The 23433-nt window shown below is 35.5% G+C and overlaps 2 protein-coding genes and 1 pseudogene across 3 annotated transcripts; 2 read left to right on the forward strand and 1 right to left on the reverse strand.

The window, feature by feature from the left end:
• On the forward strand, positions 2037-5712 carry LOC18790027 (peptidyl-prolyl cis-trans isomerase FKBP62). The gene is made up of 11 exons (XM_007221796.2): positions 2037-2395; positions 2476-2826; positions 2954-3034; positions 3147-3227; positions 3321-3515; positions 4031-4120; positions 4241-4416; positions 4587-4709; positions 4803-4949; positions 5095-5222; positions 5321-5712. The coding sequence occupies exons 1-11, from the start codon at positions 2197-2199 to the stop codon at positions 5457-5459; spliced, it is 1710 nt and encodes a 569-aa protein (XP_007221858.1). The 5' UTR covers positions 2037-2196; the 3' UTR covers positions 5460-5712.
• LOC109947429 lies at positions 5773-7229 on the forward strand (annotated as a pseudogene).
• On the reverse strand, positions 7515-22171 carry LOC18788384 (calcium-transporting ATPase 3, endoplasmic reticulum-type). Of its 2 annotated transcripts, XM_020554649.1 has the most exons (34): positions 22000-22171; positions 21693-21743; positions 21539-21572; positions 21110-21127; positions 20501-20637; positions 19872-19946; positions 19464-19509; positions 18828-18887; positions 18657-18737; positions 18419-18504; positions 18128-18229; positions 17594-17647; positions 17377-17478; positions 17189-17247; positions 16268-16412; positions 15567-15674; positions 14793-14945; positions 14530-14634; positions 13809-14005; positions 13033-13144; positions 12755-12853; positions 12513-12658; positions 12304-12361; positions 11832-11924; positions 11275-11325; positions 11014-11145; positions 10726-10827; positions 10391-10445; positions 9653-9738; positions 9280-9428; positions 8782-8887; positions 8622-8675; positions 8064-8112; positions 7515-7923 (listed from the first exon to the last, which is right to left on the reverse strand). In XM_020554649.1, exons 1-34 carry the CDS (start codon positions 22030-22032, stop codon positions 7853-7855), a joined length of 3009 nt encoding a protein of 1002 aa, XP_020410238.1. In that variant the 5' UTR covers positions 22033-22171; the 3' UTR covers positions 7515-7852. The 2 variants fall into 2 exon arrangements, with proteins under 2 accessions (XP_020410238.1, XP_020410239.1); XM_020554650.1 differs by lacking the exons at positions 7515-7923; positions 8064-8112; positions 8622-8675; positions 8782-8887; positions 9280-9428 and having other exon boundaries at positions 9666-9753.

Here is a 23433-nt window from a genome sequence, read left to right on the forward strand (position 1 = left end):
TGCGGGTTTTAATTTTAAAGGTGAGATAACAAAATGGTAGTAATATTCTTGTACTCCAAAAACCATGACACATATGTAATTAATTTGTTTATCTTAAATTCAATTTATTTTAATATGAATTTTTATTGGGTGTTATACATAATCCGTTATTATCTCATCTGGATATTCGCACATTATTATTGTGCGAATGCTATTGTAAATAAAGAAGAAAGCATAGAGAAATAGTAAAAAATACATTGAGTCTGCACGGCAATAATGTCCAAATATTCATATAGAAGAATTTCTTATTGTTTGTTAGCAAGTCGCAGAAGAAATAGGATTAGTAATACTAAATATAGAATTACCATATTCTATATCAACCTAACCTAACACACAAGACAAATACTTACAAAAACAAAACAAAAATGTTAGAAGAGAAATATGATAAAATATTTCTAATTTTCTATTAAAAACATTGTGTTGCCTAAGTTAGTAGCTTAAGATAGAGAATAGCCCACCAAATGAAAATGGACAGATCTCAAAGTCGTATCACATCATTTAGCTTGTGACAAACCAAAAGTTTATTAATGATTCTAGAGCTTTCTTGTGATGCCCACATTATTCAACTGAACAAATCAAAGCTTCATAAAAATTCTATGGGTTTTTTCGCCCACCGGCAGAGTCGCGAGCTAGCCACCACGTGTAAAAACATGGATTTGTTTTTTTGTTTATAATTCGCAAATAATTTGATTCTTTCAATTAAATTAGCCCAATAATAATTATAGTTCCATATGAAAATAAGAGTTAACCTCTTTTAAAATCGATTTAATTTGGATAATAGCTTTGTTTCTTTTGCCGTACTGTAAGATAGTTTCAGCTGTTGTAATTTGTAAAGGTCTTCGAAGCTACCACAACTGCAAATATCAAAAGAATATGAATGAACGATAAGAAACCCCCACATAGATAAACTTAATGCTTAGTGAGGGTAGTTTATGGGTTTAACACTGCAATATTTATGGCAACATATATCTTAATCACAAATAGTTTTTCAAGTCCATAAAAGAATTTAAAGGAATTAAATACTATGTATTAAGTAATTTATGAAATTAATTAAAATATTTAAATACTAATTATTCACTAAAGAAATAATAACTAATTAAAGTAATTAAATAAGGCTAAGATATTACTTAATTACAAATATTTAACTAACCATACTAATTTTTACGAATTTTTTTAAAAATAAAGTACAAAAAATAATTAATTACTATATATTATGTAATATATGAAATTAATTAAAATATTTAAATACTAATTAATTAAGAAATAAATAATAATTAAATAAAACTAAGATATTTCTTAATTAAAAATATTAAACTAAAACCACAAATTTTGTTTTTAAAAAAATAAAACAAAAACAAAATTCAAATATATTTAAAAGGTATAGCCGGGCGGCTATATTATTTAAATATTGGAATATACTCAAACAGTATAGCCGCGCAGCTATAGTATTTAAATATTCAAATTTATTCCAAGCGTATAGCCGACCGGCTATACTATTTAAATATTCAAATTCATTCAAAGCGTATAGCCGACCGGCTATACTGTTTAAATATTCGAATATATTTACAAAGTACAGCCGCACGGCTATACAATTTAAATATTCGAATATATTCAAACAGTATGGCCGAGCGGCTATACTATTTAAATATTCCAATTTATTGACAGCGTATCGCCGACCGGTATACTATTTAAATATTAGATTTTTTCCAAAGAGGCTAGCCGATCGGCTATACCCTATATTAATTTAAATATTTGAAATCATTCAAAGCGTATAGCCGGTCGGCTATACTATTTAAATATTTCAATTTATTGAAAGAGTATCGCCGTTCGGCTATACTATTTAAATATTTGAATATATTTACAGAGTACAGCCGTGCGGCTATACGATTTAAACATTCGAATACAGTATAGCCGCCTGGCTATACTATTCCAATTTTATTGAAAGCGTATATACTATTTAAATATTCGAATTTTTTCAAAGCGTATCGCCGCTGGGCTCGGCTATACTGGGTTTGATTTTCCGCTCCCTATTTTTGTTTATCCACATAACCGCACCACTGCCGAGCCTCGTCGGCTTATCCCCTGACTCTGATTTAATCTCACCCACCGAAAAATCACAGCTTCCGTGCTACCGTCGCTTAGAGTTCCGATTGCACCATGGAGGCCGAGAAAGCCACAGACGTGTCAGACATTCAGAATGAGGACGACCTCGACGAGGAGCCCGGCGAGGTGATCGAATCAGCGCCGCCTCTCAAAGTTGGCGAAGAGAGAGAGCTCGGTACCTGTGGTCTCAAGAAGAAGCTCCTCAAGCGCGGTCATGGCTACGAAACCCCCGAGCTCGGTGACGAAGCCACTGGTAAAGTGCCAGCTCATAAATTTTAATTATTTAATTATATTATAATTTTAGAGACATTGAGCGTGGGAATTTGAATTTAGTGCACTACGTTGGAACTCTGCTTGATGGGACGAAGTTCGAGTCGACCAGAGACAGAGACGAGCCTCTCACCATTAAGCTCGGTCAGGGTCGAGTGGTGAAGGGTTTGGACCATGGCGTCATCTCTATGAAGAAGGGAGAGATTGCATTGTTCACATTGCCTGCTGAGCTGGGCTATGGTGTTGTTGGTGGGGGTGGCTCTGTTGTGCCGTCCAATGCTATTGTTCGATTCGAAGTCGAACTCGTTTCGTGGATCACAGTGGTGGATTTAAGCAAAGATGGTGGGATTGTGAAGAAAATTATCGAGAAAGGAGAGAGGAATGAGGGGCCTGGTGATTTGGATGAAGTTCTTGGTACTCTGATGCCTCATTATCTAATCAATTTGAGTTGTTTATTGGTTATTATATTGTGTTAGCATGTAATTACAGTTCTGTCAACATCAATTTTGATGTTTTTATTGGAATTTTGTTGTGAATGCAGTCAAGTATCGGGTGGCGTTGGTTGATGGTACCGTTGTTGCAGAGACTCCAGAAGAAGGAATTGAATTCTATGTGAAAGATGGTATTTTCTTTTTTTATTTTAATATGATGTGATTTTAATGGGGAAAGGCAATTCCTTTGTGATTATACCAATTTGTGATAATTGAATAACGTGGGGTTTGTGTTTGTTTCAGGTCATTTTTGTTCAGCATTGCCAAAAGCAATCAAGACAATGAAAAGGGGAGAGAAGGTCAGATTAATTGTTCAACCTCAGTGTATGTCTTTGGATCCTTGTTGTCAAACTGCTATGTCTGGCAAAAAGAAAAAAATTGAATCGTCTGACGTTGAAAGTTGATAAATAATTGTAGATGCCTTTGGTGTGGAGGGGAGGGATGCAAACAATGGGTTTCATTCTGTCCCTCCAAGTTCTGTGCTGAACATTGATCTGGAGTTGGTGTCTTTCAAGCCTGTTATTGATGTTACTGGTGATGCCAAGGTAGTAAAGAAGGTCTTGAAAGAAGGGGAAGGTGCGTGGGTTGCTAATGAAAGTGCAAGTGTTACTGGTAAGTTTATTGAGATGCGCATTATTTTAGCAATATTACTAGAATCAGTTAGGAAGTACCTGGAGGTAAAAGTTTACCTGATCTTGAAAGCAATTAGAAATGTTAAGTATATGTAGAATGCGAGATAATATTTTGTTAAATTATACACATTCAATGATAATTTGTAGTTAATTACAAAAAATGTTTGTCTGTTTCATATTTATTTTTCATATTTATTCCGATAAGAAAAGGTTCTTTCATTCATGCACAGGCATTGATATCAAATATCTACAGGCCTTCAGGATAGCCCAACAGGATAGCCCAATTGATAGTCACACCTATTTTCTAAAAAGGAGGTCCCAAGTTGATATCCCCCCTCCCCAAATGTGTAACTAATAAAAAAACTTCTATCAGATGGTTTACCAACTATTATTGAAGGTCATAGTAAGTAATTTTTGGAATACATAATGAACCTGTGATATCGTACCATTCCACTAGTTAACTTAAACATTTCTGTACATCTCCAACTGCTGCAGTTAGCTATGTAGCTAGGCTTGAAGATGGCACTGTCTTTGAGAAAAAAGGAATAGATGGAGAGCAGCCTTTGGAATTTATCACCGACGAAGGTCAGTTACTCCAAGTTCATTGTCTCTCTCTCTCTCTCTCTCTCGGCATCTTTTTGTCTGATAATCAAGAAGAAAGCTCAAAAGGATTTCTGGCTAATATTTGCATCTTACTATCTACAGAACAAGTGATTGCTGGTTTAGACCGAGCAGTTGCAACAATGAAGAAGGGAGAACAGGCAATATTGACTATACATCCTGATTTTGGATTTGGAAGCGTTGAAGCAAGGCGGGACCTGGCTGTAGTTCCACCACATTCAAATATCGTCTTTGAAGTTGAAATGCTAGATTTTATCAGGGTAATGATCATTTTGATGAAATTGTGGGATTTGAAACTGTACTTTTCCAATATATTTGTAATGACGCTAGGAGGCACAAATTTCCCATTTTTCTCTCACAACTACAAAGTTTCAAGCGCTACTACAATTACTTTCTTAATTATCACTCTTCACTTCTCTTTTATGAAAAGGAGAAAGCACCATGGGAAATGATTAATCATGAGCGACTTGAGGCAGCCAGAAGGAAGAAAGAGGAAGGCAACCTTCTCTTTAAAGAGGGGAAGTATCAGAAAGCAGGAAAAAAGTATGATAAGGTAACATGGTGCAATTTTGACTCCCGAATGGACCTTATGTTGGTTCTATTTTAATCAACTTCATATTTGTCTGTTGCTTTCCTCTTATTTCAGGGTGTTGACTATGTTAGTGAAGATGGTAACTTTGGGGACGATGAGTCAAAGCTAGCAAGAGAGCTTAGACTGTCTTTCTGGTTGAATGGTGCAGCATGTAGCTTAAAACTAAATGACTTTCAGGAAGCAATCAAGTTATGTTCAAAGGTAAGCTGTACCCAAAAAACTGATGGATGAAGTTTCTGCGTCTTCTAGCATTCACATGATTTCATCATTCTACATGTCTCAACATTTTGGGGAAAAAATATTAGGGCAAATCTCATCATATTTTCTATGTTGTGATCCTCCACAGGTACTAGATATCGAGTTCCATAATGTAAAGGCCTTGTACAGACGGGCACAAGCATATATGCAAGTTGCAGATTTGGTCTTGGCCGAATTAGACATTAAGAAAGCTCTCGAGGTTGATCCTCAGAACAGGTAACTGAAAAAAACCGATTTTCTTAATCCATATGCACAATTTGTTTTGAAGTCTTCTGTGCTTTGTGGAACATTGTATTTATTTTTCAATTTTACAGGGAGGTCAAGTTGATTGAGAAGAATTTGAAACGACTACAAGTTGAAAGCAACAAGAGGGATGCTAAGCTCTACACAAACATCTTTGGACGTATGACAAAGAAACTCAAAGTTGAGAAAGTCGATAATGAGAAAAGATGAGGCTACCGGTGCAGCGATGCAAAATGGTCGCCAATACTTTTGGCTTCTACTCTGAACATGGAGTGGCTGTTGATTCTTGTAAACAATATCTGATAGTGATTTATGAATTGTGTATGATGTAGAGTAAGTAGAGAGAGAGAATTGACGAAGGTACAAGAAAGAAAAGGAAAATTAATTAGGGTGTTTATCCATCCTCATATTATTGTCCCTAGAAAAAAAATAGCTTATAGAAAGAATGGAAATTTTCGTTTTACGATTTTGAGTTTTAACTACAATAGAATTTGGAAACTAAATGGAAGAAAATTAACAAAATTAACAAAATTGTGAAAAAAGGACTTTTAGTTTTTCTTGTCCCTAGTAACTCAACCATTTTGTCGTGGCTCTTATTATTATCCCAGCCAGCCAACTTTTTAGTCGACGTATCCCCTAACCCCAAACTTTAGGCAACTGTATTCACAATAAGACTGCACGTTGTGCTCCATGTCCTCCATATACATACAAGCATAAACCTTGATTGTACAGTATAAAGGTAGTAGAAACAAGGGCCAATGCTAATATCAAATCCCAGGGCAAGGCTTTCTTCTCTTTGCCATGGTATGCTGCTTCTACTTCTACTTCTGGTTTCTTCACAGCTTTGCTCACAGCTGCTTGCAGGCTCTCCCTCACTCGATAAGTCTCTTCCCGGAATACATGGACCTCTTCCTTTCGAACTCGAAACTGGGTATTTATATTCGTCTATGTTGCTGCAGAATATCAGTTAGCGTTAGTGCTGAATGCATATATATGGGGAAAATGTTCATATTGACTTTTGTCAGAATGTGTGGTCTAGATTATCAGAGTTGGCCGGCATAAATTAAGCATTTACTTGACAACATAAATAACTGTACATACGTAATCATATATTTATGTGAATTGCTAGGTACGTGGGAGTGGGGGAAGCAGGGGGGTGCAGCTCTTCTGCTACTTTGTCAAGTCAGAGAGGAGGGCAGAAGAGGATCCTCTAATGCTTTGGCTAAATGGTGGACCTGATTGCTCTTCGGTGACTGCCCTTCTGTATGAAATAGGTAACACTTTACTCACAACCAACATATTCTTTGCTTGCTAATATTTTGGTCACAAAGAAAGAGAATCAGAAAGTCATAGCACTTTGATACTAAAATTTAGCAATTTGTCTTTCTTCCATAGGGGCTAGGCTTAGTTGTGATTTGATACTTTCACACCAGCAACTCATTGGTCCTCTTCATTTTGTGGGTCCACTGAATTTTGAAATAGAGCAGTACAATAGGAGTTACCTACCTTAATTTTGAAATACATATATATATACACATCAATTTATTTTTAGTGATTTATATTTGATTTCACTAATTTCAGTAGAGACCATGACATGCTGGTGCCATTCATAGCTACACAAGCATGGATATAATCTTTAAATTATTCCATTATTGATGACCGGAGACCATGGCCTGTGCAAGGTCAAATTGCAGGGTAAGAAGTACTTGCAATTTTTTAAAATTGGGATTGAGCTTGATGATCCAATGAGCTAATGGAAAATTTAATTGTTGCTTTGGGATGTAGTTATACGAGAACTCATTCGAATCGGATGACGTAGGCTACCGTTAAGGCAAGAACATTTGTTTCAGTTTTCTGCTCTTCCAGTCAAGAATCACCGGAAGATTATGATTCAATCGGAACTTCATACTTTTTTGTGTTCTTGTCTGGTTATAACTTATAATTTGCATGCAGGGGGCAAGGCACACAGCTCCTGAGTAAAAGCGTGAAGAACATGTATAAAAAAGGGGGGAAATCTTAGGAACCTCTTTAACCATCTCCAACTTCACAGCTGTAATTGCAAGCCTATATTTATATATATATATATATATATATTTTTTTTTCCGGTGAATTAGAAATTTACAATAATGTTACCGTCAAAGAAAGCAATAAGGTCGCTGATCAAGGTTTTACATTTGACAAAATTTATTCAATCTTAACGACATTAACATTAGAAATAAATGTTTCATAAGATGGTTTTATAAGAAAGAAAACCCACCACCATGAGAAAGAAAACACTTTTAACAAAAATAACTTAATGATATAAGACCCAAAATAACCAGAGGGCCGTCTTTTGTATTTGTTTTTGGGAACTTTTCCTTCATTTAATGGCGCTCTTCGCCAGGTAATTTGTATACAGAAGATCAAAATGAGGGTAAAATAGTACCTATAAAATTACAACGCTAGCCACTCCTATATCTTGAGGAAGCATTTGAATCCATTATGAATGCACGGCTCCTCCTATCTGTTGAAGGATATGTCAAAACATATAGGCTTTCACAATAAGGAGTTCGTCTCCTCCAGTGTTGGGGTCTCAAAAAATTGGGTCGCATAAATCTCCATTTCTATTTCTCATGCAATTCCTTTTTTGGCAGTGAATCGGGCCTCCTCCACCGGAAACTGAACCACCGTATACCTACATACAAAAGCAACAGCCCCCGAAATTTATAAGTGGGCAATATTGTTTCTCGAACACAATGCGAGTTAGCATTAGTCATACATGCATTGCGTTGAGATGAAAATGATGAGACTTCACGAAAAGGATAAAGATCTTACCAGTGGAACTTCTTGAGAAGAACTTTAGCACTTCATCGATGATAATAACCTAAATCAGATAATGAATGAAGCTTGAATGAGTGTTGACAAAGACTAGCTGCCAAAGGCAGTTATGATGTATCATTTCCAGACAGAATTATTGCTTAGCTTACAAAAGTAACACATTTACAGCCCCACCATGTGTAAGTTTCTATGAATTTTAAATCTTTATAATGCTTTTTTTGCATTAAGAGACAAACTGTCACTTCTTAACACACGAATTTGATAACTTTTTTTTAACTTCCCAAAGCAATATTCTGATTATATATGTAATAAAAAGGAAAGAAATCATTAGTTATTTACCCACACAAAATTTTTATGTAAGAAATGTTAATCCAGCACATCCAACTATTAATGCCTTAAATTAAGAGCTAAAATCTTAGAGAAAATGTCTCACATTGATATCATGCATTTTATAGCCGAAAAGTATTATATTCCAATCGTAAGAGAAATTGTCATCTTAATAATAGTCAAAAAAGGGAATCACAAAAAAGGACTATGAGAGGGTAAGCCACATACAGGAAATGAAAGGTATAACACAACCGTCCACTCAGACCAAGATAATGGTGTTACCTACAGCAGAAAATATTACGAGACCATTAATTATGTTCATTTCTATAAAATAAAAAAGGAAAACAGAAACCAACAATCACAAGCACAAATACACGAAACTACTTACAGAGAAAAGAACAGAGAGTGGATGGACATATAATATTAGCACATGAAGGATCATCGTTAGAATGATTGAACCAACTAGCCACAAGTTACTCCACGGAGGGATAACCCTGGAAACCACAGAAAGTCAGTGCTAAAGTAAGTCTAATCTACAACTACCCAGAAACAATCAAAACATATATTATGTTGCAATAATTCATATATCAATGGTAAACAAGACAATATACAAAGCAAGGACAACAACCCTGAATGGTTGCCATAACAACTATAAAGAGAACAAGGATAATCCAGTCAAGGGTGAAAATTGCGAAATATTAGAAAAGCTACAAGAACACTGCCTTACTATATACTACCATAAAGGAACAAGACATTATACAAAGCAGGACTAAAAAGAAATTTTACATGCTTTCAATCCGATAAATCAAATGAGTTGCAGCAATAGTTTCTTATTTAAATATCAGAAGAAAATTGTAATATTATAAATATCGAAGTATATACTTACAGAAGAGACTGATTTTCGCTGAGATTATTCAAGGCATTGAACATTTCAACAACCACGAGCACAGTCATGGAGACTGTTGATGGATGGCGATCATCAAATATACTGCACGGATAAGTTGTCTCCCTCGTTGAGCATGAGTCGAAGTTCATCTGAAACAAAATAACTAAGAAACTGAAAAACTACAAATTAAACATAACAAAGGATATTATCTACACACCTTTCTATTCCGAGGTAATAATTAAAAAATTGTAATCAAAACCACAGAAACCAGTGAACAGCCTGAAGAATTCCTCCATTTACTTTGACTCTTAGTCACAAAAGAGATCTAACAATAATTTAAAACAAGGTGGGACTTCAGTCCATAGGATCTTACCAATTCAGAATACGGCAGTTTAGGACCGCTATCAAAGTAAAGAAACCACCAAATAAATCCCGCAACTGTGGCGAGCCCAACATAGGCTGCAATTCATAAACCTTCATTGGAAGTTGAATGAAAATAAACAAACACATGTACAGTAAACTGAATTACTGATTATTAACCTGCTACTACCCTAGCGATTTGTTATCCAGTTCACCAATAATTTATATAAGAAAGACAGCAATTAAAAATTTCACTTTAGAGATTCACCAAGGTGAAAAGATTTATAGAAAAACTGTAAATGGTTTCATGTTATGTCTTAGTTCTTAACTAATCGCCAGCATTAATTCTGGATATTGCAACATATAATTATGAAAAACAAGATTGTGAACCCAGAGTCCTATTTTGTATTAATTCATATGGAAAAAAAATGCAACCAAGAAACAAGTAGGGAACGAAAGGTCATTCAGTAAGTGATCCCAATACTTTTCGTTCAAAAGTTAGCTTATGAATGTGAGACATTTGCATATTTATCAAGCCTGAGACAATAAAACTAATCAATAAAGTGACTCAAAGATGGATTCAAAACAATATGTATAAGGCCTATAGTTTATAAGGCTTTACAATTTTTCATTATATTTATTAATGTAGAGCAGTCCTCGTGTGCTATTTTAGAAGGTTGATAGGAAGCAAACCAAATGTATTCGACATCAACAATCACTAGGAGCCATGTCAAATGTGATTTATGCATACCTCCGATTACCAAATAACGAAAAAACAACCACCCACTAACAACTGCTTCATTGACCTGCACATAAACAGAAGTTAAAGTGATGTGACGCCGAAAATTGGATTCTTTCAACCACAAAAGAATAGTTTTATGAGATTAAGATAATATCATGATGGGATCATAAAACATACATACACTTAATGAAAGAAAACAAAACAAAACTGTCCAATTACTATAATTCTTCACTAGCAAATGGAGACAAGTCCATGAAAAACTCAAAGTTCTGACATTGAGTGCATGGAGTGCAGACATAACTAAAATTGGACGGTTGCAATAGCAGATTAAATTAATGCAATACCTTACGAGGTTTAGCCTTCATCACATCAGAATCTTGCTTATTAAAACCAATAGCAGTGGCAGGCAATCCATCAGTAACTAAGTTGACCCACAGCAGCTGGACCTGGAAAAAGTTTTCATAAAGTATTACGAAAAATACAACAAACAAACAGGCTCATCAACTAATATGTATGCAAAAGGTCTAACTAAACCTAGGAAATGAAAGTAAAAGAAGCAGAACACATTACTGTTCTCACATAGAATGAGTTGGAAAATGAAAGCTCAAAATCTGAACATTAAATGAACTTACAGGGGCAAGGGTATCAGGTATGCCAAGTACAGCTGCCACGAATATACAAACTACTTCACCGATATTTGAAGAGATCATATATCTGATAAATTGCTTTGTGTTATTGTATATAGCCCTTCCCTCTGCAACAGCCTGCCAAAAGTTGACCATTCATAAAGTTGAATGGCAGAGGTATAACTTTTAACTCAAGTCCTCATTTCTTAAAAGTACTAGAAATACAAAAAATAAAATAAAAAGAATAATGGCAAAAGACAGGCATACCGCAACAATAGTAGCAAAATTGTCGTCGGCCAAAACCATGTCCGACGCACTCTGATGAAGGCAAGGATAACAGTGATCAGAAGAGCAAAAAACAACATGAATGACAATGAAACCAAGAATACTGCTTATAACTTTTTTTTAATAGAACCATACAGGCTTCTCAACTGCTATTGTAAAAATTAGGGTGCCACAATGTTCTCTAAGCTGAGAATGGCTCTAGGACCCAATAGTATAGAGGTTGATTTTGGAATGACATGGATGAAAACAGTGTATCCAGTACATACTCTTGTCTTTAATCATACAGGGCAAAGAAATTACATATAGGCAGAGATGCTTTTAGAATAAGCTAACATGAAATGCTACTTCAGAAGAGGCCACTTACCAATGGCCTCTTCACCTAGTGATAAGTATAGTTACTCAGAAACTTCAGTTTGAAGACTGCAACAATCATCAGACACTATCATGCTGTTAGGGGGGCCCTCAGACAGTGCATGGGTTGTGCTTTAAGTTTCTGACCAGAAAAAGAAAGCATTAATTAGAGTACAAGAAATGAGCACCTTGGCAACAGCTGTTCCTGAACCCATGGCAATTCCAATATCTGCCTTCTTTAGTGCAGGCGCATCATTAACACCATCACCAGTCATTGCAACCTAACAAAATTCCAAGCACCCTAAAGCTTTAGAGAAGTCTAAACAAGTGTATGGAAATAAGTACGACCACAACTAATCACACACTACACACACACAACTAACACAGCTGAAAAAAAAAAAAAAATCCTTTTTTCGTCAGTTACATTACATATTTGCTAAGAGAGCTTCTTAATGTCTAATCCAAAGCAAAGTATAACAGCCATTTTTATTTTCCCATTTAGACTCTGCAATTCTCACTCCTCTGTACGCACAATCCTTAATGAATAAGTTTCTTTTACAAATTTTATGGGAGCAAAACACCGATTCTTAGCATGAAAAAGAAGTTCTTGCGTGTATAAAATGATTCATCATCCAGTGATAAAGTTATAGAGGACTGTACCACTTCATTCTGGTGCCGCAAGGCCTCAACCAGCATCCTTTTATGAGAAGGTTCAACCCTAACAAACCAGAAACATATAATGCATAATCACTAAATAATTTGAAAGAGAAAATGACTGAAAAAATTATTTCAAAAGATGGAACACATGATAAATACCTAAGCTTTCCATAGAAAAGTGACAAGATACAGCACAGATGCAACCAGCATACCTGGTGAATAGTGCCATACGTTGCAATGCCAGTGTTTTCTGCAATGCTGGTAATTCTTCAAACTCAGTCGCAGTGTAAGAGTGTCCAGCAAGATCTGCCAAGTGATCAAAAGCACCTATCTTGCGGCAAAGGGATTCGGCTGTGGTCTAAAATCGTGTCCAAAATCAGCAGGACTGTTCTAACCATGTATGTGGATATACATGTGCATGAGCATACATCCATGCATTAAAGGACAAACTTACCTTGTTATCCCCAGTGACAACTATAACACGTATGCCAGCAGTCATGCATGAAAGCATAGCATTTCTCACTTCCTCTCTTGGTGGATCAAGCATTCCAACCTTCAAAAGAAACAGAGGAAGAATGTATACAATTAAAAGAAATATTGTTAACCAACAGGGGGAAATGACATCCATATCGTGCAAACTAAACAAATAAAATGAAGTATTAAGCACAGTAGCAAAATATTTGATATAAACACCAAACAAACTTGACTCTCTATTTGGAATAGAAGGCATACCAACCCAATGAATGTAAGATCATTTTCATCATTATGGGAGAGACTCTGCAGACCCATGGGCATCCGCTTGAAGGCCAGAGCCAAGCATCTTAATGTTTCCTTTCCTGCAAAACTGACCAAAGAATATTTATCTATACAACGAAATGATCTCAAAAAAATTCCAAGCTTGCCAGTACAAAAATTAGACAGGTTTGACTGGTAGAACTTTTACATACCATGTGAGTAACAAACAATGAAAACTTAAGCTTTAGAGAGAGAGAGAGAGAGAGAGAGAGAGAGAGAGAGAGACAGACAGACAGACAGACAGAGAAAGAGAGAGACAGAGAGAGTAAAATATATGAAAGGAGTATTAAACTATAGCGACAATACAAAAATTAAGCTATTCCCAAATCCAAGTTTACCAATTTACATTACAAAATATGAGAAATATGCCCCCATCACTACATATGAGTTCATCGCAGAGTGTATTAATGGGTACTAAAACCTAAGAACAGTGTAAACCCTCTTGCCTTAGAGATTTTCTCAACAAAACAAAAAAAGAGACATAAACTGAAGCCAAAACTCATGCGCCTATCCAAAGAGATTCAAATCTTAACGACTAACTCATTTTGGGGGGTCTTAAAATGTCCAGTGAACAGAATATAAAATGAGTTGAGACCACCTAAAGAATTTCAGTGTAAAGATTCTCTAAATATATGTAACACTGTACAATTCAATTGTACAAAATAACTTAAATGACAACATAGTCAATCAATGATGAACAAAATATTTCTAACCTATGGAACCTTGACTCCAGCTCAGCTTGGATACTAGCAGTCAGTGGTATGGTAGAACCATCATCATTGCACAGAATATTTGTGCATCTAGAAATAATACTCTCTGGAGCACCTTTTGAAAACATAATCTGCAACTGGTTTCGGCTACAAAGGACACTCATCATCTTCCGATCACGTGTAAAATCTGCAACAGAAATCTGCAAAGCATATATTAAACCAATAAGCAAATACCAAATCTTAGGAAACAGAAATCCCAAGTCAGAATTGTTCCACTGTATTTCCTTTTGTATTTATCAAGTAAACAGTTCCACCGTTACTACTTATGACATTAAACTTGAAGAAGGGCAACATTGATGAATAAACATATACAACCAGAAGCAAACCAGAAATACACAAGAAGACAAACCAACAAGTAGAAGCAATAACAAATTATTCCAAGTTGTTCAGTAAGGTGGCGAATCAGCATTAAAACATCATGATTCATCAAAAGATTTAATTACGCAGAAATATATGTTCCATATAATACCAAATATGATATAAATATAGAAAAATTAAAATATATAAAAGCAGAAGAATATAACATACAATTTCCAAAAAGATTGGATAGTTGGAAATTATAGAACATACCTACTAATATGATATTTTATTCTTAACTCACAATTTTAGCTTCCATTTATTTTTTGGGGCATGATCTGAGAGGGAAAGGGGTCACAACACAAACCTTTTTGAAATGGTCCTCCCAGTAGTGATTACAGTAAGACGCACGTTCATGCTTGCTCAGCATATTCAGAGAAGAAGGCATAGAATCAAAGCCAGGAAGACCAATCTGGAAAGGAATGAAAGTGAATTTAAAAACTTACAAGTATAGACCATGAATAACTGCACAATAAACAGAACAGAGAAAAGAAGGGGAACAAAGAATAAGAATTGAAAACTGCAGTTATTAGCTGATCTTGAGACTTTAGAATAAGTACTGAAAAGAACCTTCTCTGCAAGAACACGGAGAGCTACTTCAGTTGACTCGCCAATCTTTTCATAGTTACCCTTGTCGGGATTATATTGCAGGATAGATTCATTGCATAGCGCTGAACACATTGCTATGTGAAGAAGACAAGGTGACTGAGCTGGAAGTTCGAGCTGAAAAATAGATCACACATCAAATCAGTGCAGAACTAAATAGGAGAACCTGAATGAAGCATTTAAAAATTATGCCAGGTATCATTTATAGAACCGCAAAGATTATTACGTTGACTAAGTTTTTATATTAAAAGGCAGAACATAAACATTTAAGTACACTGAAGGGAAAGGCAACCCTAATGTAATACATTCAAATTTGTTTATCTGAAGGTAGGCAAATTCACATTTGAAGAGCTGTATCTGCTTGAACAGTATGCAGTTCAACCTTGTACTGTTCAGACCAAAAAATAAAATAAAATAAATTAAACAAAGCTTGTACGGTTTGAATTTTTATCTATATATACAAAATTATTCAAGCGTGGACTTCTCTCCAGATCTAGCCTGATATATCTATATAATATGTATACTTTTCCCTACCTTTAAAAGCTTGATATTGGTTTTCATTCTTGAAAACTGATATGGGACACAGATGTGCTAAGAAATTAGGAACCTTATCAGATGACTTGCAAGTGAATTAAGTACAATACTATATGAAACAAAGTTCACACACAGTGTCACATGTCTTTATTCTTTACTTTCAGCCACGCTTGGCAATATGCCAAATATGCAATAGTGAACTACCTGAAGCCCAGTACTGTCAAAAATTGTGCCTTCCGGTGCATATGTTGTTCCACTGACACTGTACTCAGAAATAACCGGAGCATGCTGTACAGTATGAAGTACACAAACCTGAAGAGATAGCAGTAGCAACGGGTGAAAATTTATTTGAAAGCAACATAACTGCACCAAGCCACCAACGACGGTAATTTGTGAAGAAAGTTTAAAATTAACACTCCAGGATTTTAAATCAGGTATTGAGATTATCAAATCAGGTAGCCAAGCCAATTTAATATAGTTCTTGTGAAACCTAGTAAGCAAAGCAAAGAAACTTCTATCGATTGCACTGATGACTTATCAAATAACAAATACTATTTCACATGTGACAGACCAAAAATCATGTCGTCCTTCATGTTATGTACTCATAAATTCCTTGATTCATCCAACATTCCATAAAGTATGCACATGAGGGTGCATTTCTGTGCCTCTTCCATCACTGCATAAATGTGTGTGTGTGTGTGTGTGTGTTGTGCATGTGTTGCATCCTTAGGAAGTAAGTTATTACAAGGTTCAACTGCAAGTAATACATATAGACAATATGAAGCCTCAAATGTACCAAGTGACAATTTTTGTTCCTGGCTATTTACAGCAATTTAGGAAAGCAAAAAAATAAATAAATCAACCATATTCAATTGTTTACTATGGCAAGGTCATTATATAATCACCTTTGAGGCAGACATCATATTGGTTGTCAGAGTTCCAGTTTTGTCACTGCAAATTACTGTAGTGCAGCCTAAGGTCTCAACAGAAGGCAAAGACCTTACAATGGCATTCAACCGAGCCATACGTTTTGTCCCAAGAGCCAAACAACTAGAACAAGAACAAAGAAAGACCATCATAAAGAAAAGCATCAGATATGGATAAGCTTCCTATTAGATACTGGTTAATCTTAATGACTTCCTAGAGATAACATATTACACTCCAATTATAAAATCAAGGTTTTAAGAAATTTCTCAGTATTAATACTTTCTAATTTAAACCTCAATCCATATTGATAAACAGGATTCCAACAGAAATTGAGAGGAGACATGAAAATACACTACAATTTATCCACCGGAATATCAGCAGATTCCATTAATTCTCAAGAAATCAACAAAACAGCCTATATGCACAAACAAGAACTCAAGAACTTAAATGCTTGCTGTCAAATTAAGTTACTTACAGCTGAACAGTTCGAGAGAAAGAGCCATAAAGAACACCCACTTTTCCTCTTTTCTTCTCTATTCCATTTCAGTCCCACCCAACCGATAGACTACACAACGTGAGACCTCAATCTATGGCTAATTAGATTCTCATTAAACAAATTGGCACTCCACTTCCAGCTCTATCACCTACCCCACACGTTGTTTGATTATAAGACAACCAATAATCAAATCCATATCAAAACCTAGTCCCACAATGGGGTGCCTTTTCCAAGCTGAAAAAGTAGCACCCCATTGCTCTATCACCTAACCCACACTATAATGAGACAACCAATAATCAAATCCATATTGGGACCTAGTCTCAGGATGCAGTGGCTTTTGAAAGGGTAAATTAACTAGTACACACATTTGTTCTATACACCAAGTAAAAGTTCAAGTACCCACGTTGTAACAACAGCTGGAAGTCCTTCAGGGATTGCTGCAACTGCAAGTGCTACTGCAATCTTAGTGGCCACAAGAAAACAGTTTGTAAACATAAAGTGCGGAGGAAGAGCCATTGAAACAGAAATATGATGGATAAAAGTTAATCAAACATTAACCTTAAAATTGATCAAATTTACTAGAAAAATTACCTTAAAGTAATGAATTGCACCACGCAAGAGCCCACCATGAGCAGGGTCACGAAAATGACCAATATTGACAATCCATACCAGTACACATATGCCAGCAATAACCTAATAATGCAACAAACGTTAAGAAAACCATAAGTAATATCTGAAAACACAAGTATGATACTAACAATAAAAATTACTTGAGATCAGTGGCCAAAATAAAAACTTGGGGAATTACCTTGGCCAAGAAAGTACCAAACTCATCCAGCTTCTTTTTCAATGGCGTCACTTCCTGCAAGCAGCCATATATTTGAATAATTGGAAGTAAACACAGCTTGTATATGTAGAAAATATCATTTCAACAAAGGATCTTTCTTTCAAGTTTTATTTCCTGTCGAGTTTAAGAAAAAAGGGGGAGGGGCATAGAGGAAGGGACATCATTTCGTAAAGTACTAAGTCCATAATCTTGGTGAACTTTGCAAATGGTCTCCATGAAGTAAAATTAATATATTTCAAGCACTACGCTCTGCAACGTGACTCTTTCCATCATTTTGCTACCGATGTTTGAACTAGGAAGAGATGGAGAAACATAAAAACACACAGAACCACACCTCTTTGACCGAGACACTAAAGTGGCAGTACACAAACAGCTTTGCAGAATACAATGCTAGAAAGAGCTTTCAAAATTTAAAGCAAGATAACATGCTACTGACTTTGGTAAAATCACGTGTCTAGAGACAAACTACTGCAAAACTGAATTAAAAGTGCTTACATCTTCTGTTCGCAACATTGAATCATGTATGCCGCCCATAGCAGTGTGTGTTCCAACTCCTACTACGATAGCTCTAGCCCTACCAGCCACAACTACTGTACCCTGGGGACCACGATATGCAGGAAGTTAATCATTGCTTTGGAACTGATTACCCAACCAAAAAAAACAAGAATAAGACATAAGAAATGCACAACTTGCTTATCACATTCCCTCAAGTTTATAAAATAGGTAAATCAGTACATATAAATTGGATCCAGTATATTAGCTTCATAAATCATATAAATTTTTTACCGAGAAAAGAATATTTGTCTTGTCTTGATATACAACATTTGTTGCAGTGGTGGACTCAAGCTCTTTTTCCACAGAGCAACTCTCACCTGCCATCATCAAACAAAAATTCTCCGCTCAATTGGATCCAGCATGTGCTTAATCATAACATACTCAACAATTGTGATCCATGCAATTCACAAAAACAATAAAAACAAATATCCATGTGAATTACTATGTCCAGTACATAAAACAAATATACCTGTAAGAATTGCCTGATCAACACGTAACTGATTACTTAGCATCTCAATCATTCTCATATCGGCTGGAATTTTGCATCCCACTATGCATTTTACGCAACAAAAAATTAGAATTTATGATTAACCACAATAATATGCCAATTTTGCAGACTCAAAGCAGGTGACCAACTCACCAGCCACTTCTACAATATCACCGGGGACGAGCTCTGTTGCTGGAAGTATGGAGAAGCAACCTGCAAGGAGTTACTGTTACATCAGGTTTGGGTGATAAAGGATGACATAGTCTTGAGTAATTTAAAAGAATCAAGAAATTTGATATGATGTTCATAAGATTTTGTTGGTCAAGCACTACTTCCAAAAGCTTAAGTTGTGCTTAGTTAGCAATTATCTTCCTTTTCCAGGCATTATTGACAATGTTCCTTCCATTTGTCTTTTTATTCCCAAGATCCAGCAATGAGCAATGTTTAACCACAAAAATGAAGCATCCAAAAGAATGGACAACAATAGATATGTTTTACAATTCACCCAAATCTTTGGCAGACAGCTCAGCGATGTGAATAGCTATGAAGGGATTTCTTTTTCAAACAAAGCCAACTAACTACATCACAAGCATACAGCCATACTGGTGCGGTCTCTACCAGCACCTCACAGTAAAAGGGTGTACTACCATACACTTATGATCTGAACTTCACAATTTAAGCTCCGGAAAGAAACTTTGAAATAAAAAAAAGGACTAAAAACATGAAATCATAACATACTATAAACATCATTTAGCATAGTCAAGTGACTTCATAAACAAAAATATTTACCATTGCGCAGCACAGTTGCGATATCAGCTTGGTATGCACGTAGCTCCTACAATATCAAGGTTAAAAAGAAGGAATCAGAACGAGCTGAAGCTACATGGGCTAAGTAATGAATTTCCACAACAAAAAGTAGGTTAAGTAGTAATTCATGCATTCTTATTCTACAACATGCAACAGAAAATAAGACTACAACGTTGGGAGTCCATGTCACCTAAACACATGTGCATTGAAAAAGGTAGACATGTGTACATGGGGAAGGGTGATGAAGGATATTAACACAAGTGTTAATGGCCAGTAGACATACTGTACATAACTTGAAGTTTCAATAGACAGAACTTAAAACTTTGTAGCCTTTCAAGATGTTTTCTCGTAGCTATGAGAATTCTTAAACACAATAAAGGTAAAAATTACCTCAAGAGCCTTTTCTGCATTGGTTTCTGTAATCACTCCTACTGCTGCATTTGCAGCCAATATCATGAGGATAACCTGTGCATCCAATAATTTCAAAACAAAAGAATCTTTATTAAGACCAAGTTGTATCCCATGAGCTTAATCAACAACAGATACAGAAAACAGTTATCATTAATTGTATCAAAGCCTTAATTTGTAAAGGATCAAGAGCTCAACAATTTTTTGCAAAATAGGTTTTAATACTTCAACAAAAAGGCACACATCAAGACTTATAGATGGAAAAGAAGTAATTGAAGAAATCATAGTTGAGTGCAAATCAAACACTAAGGATCACATCTAGACATGGAAAGTAAAAGTTGAAGAACATAAGAAAACACCAAGACAAACATCTAAGCATCGATAACTAAGCTAACAATCTTTTTCGGCCAGTCCAAACCAATAGTTCAACATGCAATTTTTTTTTTTCCGTTTATTAGGAAACATAATATTAGATTAAACAAGAACATGCATACTATCATTTTTGGCTAGTAGAATACTCCTGAATGGTAACTTCTAAGCATACTTTGAAAAACCAATAATAATATTAATAAATGATCAGTTTAGCAGAGCAGACAAATATGATATCTTACAGAAGGCTCCAAAAAAGCTGTTAAGCCTGTGTCTCCATTAATCAAAGCCAGAACAAATGAAACCAGTGCCGCAACAATCAATATCTTTACAAGCAAATCATCAAACTGTTTCAAAACCAATTTCCAGAATGAAGCCCCTGCGTATGGAATGCAGATAATATTCATTAGAGGCATAAAATGCATGATCTTGATTTGGGAAAGTTTTGGTGTTATCAGAAGGTTAGATCAATACTGGTAGCATACTCCTAAAAGATGAATTCCAGGCAAATAATTTGCATTTAAACTCCTAAAACTCCTCATTCTCACCAAACTCACCAAAACCAGCCATCTCTTCTAAAATGACCACGATAGTGGTTTTCTAAACTTTGTGAAATAGGGAGTACTAATAAATTATTGGTGGTACATTGCCATCCAGAGAATCAAAAGAGGTTATCAAAATCTCTCTGTTTCCCTCTTGCTAAATCATAAGTAGTTTCCCTCAGCATCTTGCATCAAAGCAAATGGAGGATGAAATTGGGATTATTCACAGATTTCTGACACAGACATCGTGTAAACTTTCTTTATGTGAGATGGACAGAGGAGAGGGAAAGAAGAAAATGGTGTACTTACTTTTTTCTTCTGGAAGCACTGCAGACCATATTTGAAGCATGAAACCAAAGAGGAAACCACATTAGCATTAGAAAAATGAATAAAACCCATAATAATGCCAATAACAACAACGACAAAGGGATTCATATTTCAAGCTTGGGGAAGATAATTAAGAAACCAAGAGTAACTAAATTTAGTAATAACATAAGAATTTCATCATCGTGTAAGCTTCCATCAATATAGGCTAAAACCACGTAACCAGTAAATGATGGAACGCCAATTGAAATATAACGGTGCTTGGTTTTACCTTAGGCAAGTCAAACCAAAGGGTGTATATACTATCTCACATATACAAAATAGAGTACCTAAAACCAGCACTCTACTTCACCGAACCCAACAACTAAATTGACGTATGCATACGCGTTGATACTTGGGAGCAGAAAAACATACCATTTTTACCATAAAGCCTTGCATGTTGCGTGACCTGCAAACAACATAACACTTGAAACCTTGAGGAAGAGCAATTACCTTCAAAACTGGGTTTGAACTAAAAGACCAATAGAACAGTAGAAATTACAGTCTGGACAAATAAACTCTACCGTACCTGCGCGTCAGTGAGACCCCTTTTCGGGTCCACGCCAAAGAAATCCAAAACCTAACCAAGAATACGGAAACAGTTAAAAAATGAAATATTTTGAAAAACTGACCGTATAAATGAAAACCCAAAGGAAAAACAAGAAGAAGAATAAAACATTCCCAAAGGAATGCTGGAACCAAAAGCTTCCAATGCATTTCAATTCTTCCACCCTAATTTGAATTACTGAAGTGATTGGAGCTAGTTTATCATTCACTGTAAGATTTTCCAGGAAAATGTCATGCAGAGGTGTGAATTTACTGAATTAATGAATTACCTCAGTGACCGATCTGGCGTAAGCGTCCTCCATTCACGGATGAAGGGTTTTGAATCCGAGCTCTGGAACTTCTTCTTCTTCCCTCTTTCTCACTTCAACCCTCTCTCTCTCTCTCTCACTCTCTCTCTGTGTTTTACTAGTTCGTGGCTTGGGTTGGGTTTTTGGTTTAAGATCTAAAACCAAAAAACAAAGGGGAAAGCGACCAGAGAGACGTTATGTTCAAGCGAAGGCCTAACGTTCTAATTTAATGGGCCACGCAAGTCACGCGTTAGCCCATTGTATTTATGTCCCCAGCCAGCGTATAAATTTAAGAAAATTTGGGCCGGGCCTCCAAGACAGTGGCCCTGAGATGTCATAAACACCCCAAAAATATCTTTGGACACCCACCCTGTTTGGACAATTATGTCCAAAATTTTAAAATGAGGACATTTTCCTTGTACACTGAACGACAGTTGGCAACTTAACTCATTTTATTCTTCGAATTTATACTACCAATTGGTTTTTTATTTTGTTTTTTCACTTCATATCAGAATTAACATAGAAAAAATGAGTTTGGTGATTGTGTCTTATGAAAATAGGAACTATATTTTATTTTGGCTTTTGCTTTTAAAAAAAATTCATATGAAAAATTGTTCATTTATTATATTATCCTTATTTAATGAAAATTTTCAATTCTTAAAAAATTCATTAATCAATGGCAATTTTTAATGTTTTGAATGTTGGATTATTTTTTGCCTCTACCTCTCTCTCTCTATATATATATATATATAATTGAAACCTTATTATGCTTTCGAACAAGAACAAATAAAACCCTTCTTATGCTCTCAAATAATAGTACAAATTATTTTTTTTATTGAAAAATAAAGTGTGTACTAGTTTTTTAGAATAAAATTTCAGTCATAAACCAAAAATGCATACAAAGACAGGCACGAGTACAGTGGCCTCATTAAAACTTTCTTAGAAAAATCATATGACACAAACTCAAAAATAGGAAAGAGTACTACACATGTCATGGACTAACAAGAGAGTTTGACACATGCCACTTTGGCCGCTACAGAGAACTCGAAATAAACAAACAAAACAAAGCACAACTCCAGGCCCTGCAAAGAACAACCCACCACAACGTAATACTGTTAAAGAAAAATTCATATGCACGATAGTTCTGTGTACATAACAACGTATCGTGAGCGTCAGAACATAGCCAACATAAGTACCAAATACCAACTCCTTGATTCTTAATCTATAACCCTATCTGACAAGGTAAAGGGATCAAGATTGGCTTCTTAGCCTAACGAACTTCCAATAGAATATCATAATGGGAACATTTATTATATGTCAAGCCCACAAACGTTCCAGCGAACACATCAGGGAGAATTGGGAGACCCCTCGAGGTCGGCCTACATCACCTTATCAGAAAACTTGTCAATGCAGAAA

The sequence above is a fragment of the Prunus persica genome, chromosome G1 (genome assembly GCF_000346465.2).
Source record: "Prunus persica cultivar Lovell chromosome G1, Prunus_persica_NCBIv2, whole genome shotgun sequence".
In the NCBI taxonomy this organism is placed as follows: domain Eukaryota; kingdom Viridiplantae; phylum Streptophyta; class Magnoliopsida; order Rosales; family Rosaceae; genus Prunus; species Prunus persica.

Coding starts and splice junctions, on each gene's coding strand:
- LOC18790027 (XM_007221796.2), top strand. CDS start 2,197: ATGGAGGCCGAGAAAGCCACAGACGTGTCAGACATTCAGAATGAGGAC. Junction 2,396..2,475: donor GCTCGGTGACGAAGCCACTG/GTAAAGTGCCAG, acceptor ATTTGAATTTAG/TGCACTACGTTGGAACTCTG. Junction 5,223..5,320: donor GAGGTTGATCCTCAGAACAG/GTAACTGAAAAA, acceptor TCAATTTTACAG/GGAGGTCAAGTTGATTGAGA.
- LOC18788384 (XM_020554649.1), bottom strand. CDS start 22,032: ATGGAGGACGCTTACGCCAGATCGGTCACTGAG. Junction 18,888..19,463: donor CGCAACTGTGCTGCGCAATG/GTAAATATTTTT, acceptor AACTCCTTGCAG/GTTGCTTCTCCATACTTCCA. Junction 12,854..13,032: donor ATCTTACATTCATTGGGTTG/GTATGCCTTCTA, acceptor TTTCTTTTGAAG/GTTGGAATGCTTGATCCACC.